The 2,500-nt window shown below is 46.7% G+C and overlaps 1 protein-coding gene across 1 annotated transcript in view; it reads left to right on the top strand.

The window, feature by feature from the left end:
- Window positions 1-6: 6 nt before the first annotated feature.
- Window positions 7-2,500, top strand: part of LOC125041630 (aminopeptidase Ey-like) — a gene marked incomplete at its 5' end in the record, with an annotated part of 9,186 nt that continues 6,692 nt past the window's right edge. The window contains 3 exons of the mRNA XM_047636691.1: window positions 7-80; window positions 352-535; window positions 971-1,301. Of these exons, the coding sequence (XP_047492647.1) occupies window positions 7-80; window positions 352-535; window positions 971-1,301 (589 nt within the window). The remainder of the gene's footprint in view (window positions 81-351; window positions 536-970; window positions 1,302-2,500) is intronic.

Here is a 2,500-nt window from a genome sequence, read left to right on the forward strand (position 1 = left end):
GCTTCGATCATCCGCATGATGAACTACTTCCTGGGCGAAGAAACGTTTCGGAAGGGCATCTCCAATTACCTCAAGGCTTTGTGAGTTCATTCAGATCTCGTTCCTCCGCCTCTCGAGTTCTCCCTCTTTCTCGCGCGAATTTAGCGACTTTGGCCCCGTTATGGAGAGAGGAATGAGATATTAATCTGTGAAACTAGATTTCTGCTTCATAATTTTTAGTAGCAAGTCAATATGATTAATGTTGCTTTAGCTTTTTTGTGTAGCAGTTGATGTGCCTGGTTAGTGAGACTATAATTGAATCAGATTCTGTATATTGTGTGTAGTAGGTACTTACTAATGGCCTTCCGGCAGCGCTTACGACGCGGCCGCCCAGGACGACCTGTGGGAGTTTCTGACGGAGGCGGCGCACGAGGACGACACGCTGGCCGCCGACGTCAGCGTGAAGGACATCATGGACACGTGGACGCTGCAGACGGGCTACCCGGTCGTCAAGGTGGAGAGGGACGCGGCGGGGACGTCCGCCACGGTCACGCAGGTGGGTAGGGGGGAGGGAGGGAGGAGAGGGGAAGGGAGGGGAGGAAAGGGGAGAGGCTGAGGGGAGGGAAGTGGAGGGAGGGGAGGGGAAGGGAGGGAGGGAGGATAGAGTGGGACTTCCGCAAGTGGTCATTTTGAGAGAAGATGAGAAAGAGAGAGAGAGAGAGAGAGAGAGAGAGAGAGAGAGAGAGAGAGAGAGAGAGAGAGAGAGAGAGAGAGAGAGAGAGAGAGAGAGAGAGAGAGAGAGAGAGAGAGAGAGAGAGAGAGAGAGAGAGAGAGGAAGGAGAGAGAGAGAGAGAGAGAGAGAAGAGAGAGAGAGAGAGAGAGAGAGAGAGAGAGAGAGAGAGAGAGAGAGAGAGAGAGAGAGAGAGAGAGAAAGAGAGCCAGCCAGACAGAGAGACGGTGCCTCACCCTCCATATATTCTCCCTCCCGCAGGAGCGTTTCCTCCTCCTCCCCGGCGCCTCCGGCCGCTCCGACGCCTCCTGGTGGGTGCCCCTGACGGTGACCTCCCAAGACGCCCCCGACTTCAGTCAGACGCGCCCCTCCAGCTGGCTGCCCGCGAGCGCCTCCTCGACCTCCCTCTCCGGCCTGCCCCCCGCCGACGCCTGGATCCTCCTCAACCTGCAGCAGACGGGCTACTTCCGCGTCAACTACGACGCCAACAACTGGGAGCTTCTGACCAAGCAGCTGGCCGACGCCCACGAGACCATCCACGTCACCAACCGCGCGCAGGTCATGGACGACGCCCTCAACCTCGCCCGCGCAGGTCAGGTCGCGCTCTCCTCCGCTCCTCAGCCGAAGGAAGAAGTTACTTTTGAATTATTTTATGTTATTATTATTATTATTATTGTTATTATCATTATTATTATTACTTCATTATTATTATTATTATTATTATTATTACTTCATTATTATCATTATATTATTATTATCAATATTAACTTCATCAGCAATCATTATCACCATCATTAATATTGATATTATTTCCCTCTCTCTCTCTCTCTCTCTCTCTCTCTCTCTCTCTCTCTCTCTCTCTCTCTCTCTCTCTCTCTCTCTCTCTCTCTCTTTCTCTCTCTTTTACTCTTTTAGATTGTTAGGAGGATTACACGAAAAGTTACAGAGAGAATGTAAAAAAACATTCATGGGTCCTGTTTTTCAATAGTCCAGAAACCACTTGGCACGAGTTTAGTTTTGAGCCGGACACACGCAAATCCAATATGAATATTCTCCTCTTCATTATCATTGTGATATATATCGGATTTTTTTCTTCTCTAATTTAGTGGTAGATTATAAGGTAAACGTCTTCACTCTCTGGATGACTCTCTGTTATAATGTTTTTTTTTATTTTTTTATTTCTCACTTTTATAATTTCTATTCCCTTTAAGATATCTTTAAATAAAAAAAAAAAAAATATCTCAACGACTGACAATTATTGCTTTTCTAATCGATTTTCTAATTCTGGCTAAACTTAAATATCATGAATGACCATCACTACGAATATTAACCATTAATTATTTTACTTATTATGAATATCAGTCATAACATAATTATATATTATGAATAATCACCACGAATCAATTATCTACTATGAGTATCAGTCATGAATTCATTATGAATCATGACTTTCAACCCTGAAACAATTACGAAATATGGACATCAGTTTCGAACCGTTTTCAAGCCTCAGCCCTCCCATGAACCCGAATGCCAGTCCTGAATGCCAGCCATCCGCCCTTCCGCCCACACGCATACCATCCACGACCATCAACCATACCAACGACGAAACGACGCCATGAACACCAGCCACGGACATCACTCGTCCCTTTGTCCATAAGCCTAAGCTCACCAACCCCAGCAATAAAGCTAAGCTCAACTACCCCTGCCCGCAAACCTCAATTCGGTAGCCGAAAAACTATCTACTATACACCTCAACTCATCAATTCTTATCAATCAACCCCAGCTCATCGG

Source organism: Penaeus chinensis, chromosome 31 (genome assembly GCF_019202785.1).
Source record: "Penaeus chinensis breed Huanghai No. 1 chromosome 31, ASM1920278v2, whole genome shotgun sequence".
Taxonomy (NCBI): Eukaryota; Metazoa; Arthropoda; class Malacostraca; order Decapoda; family Penaeidae; genus Penaeus; species Penaeus chinensis.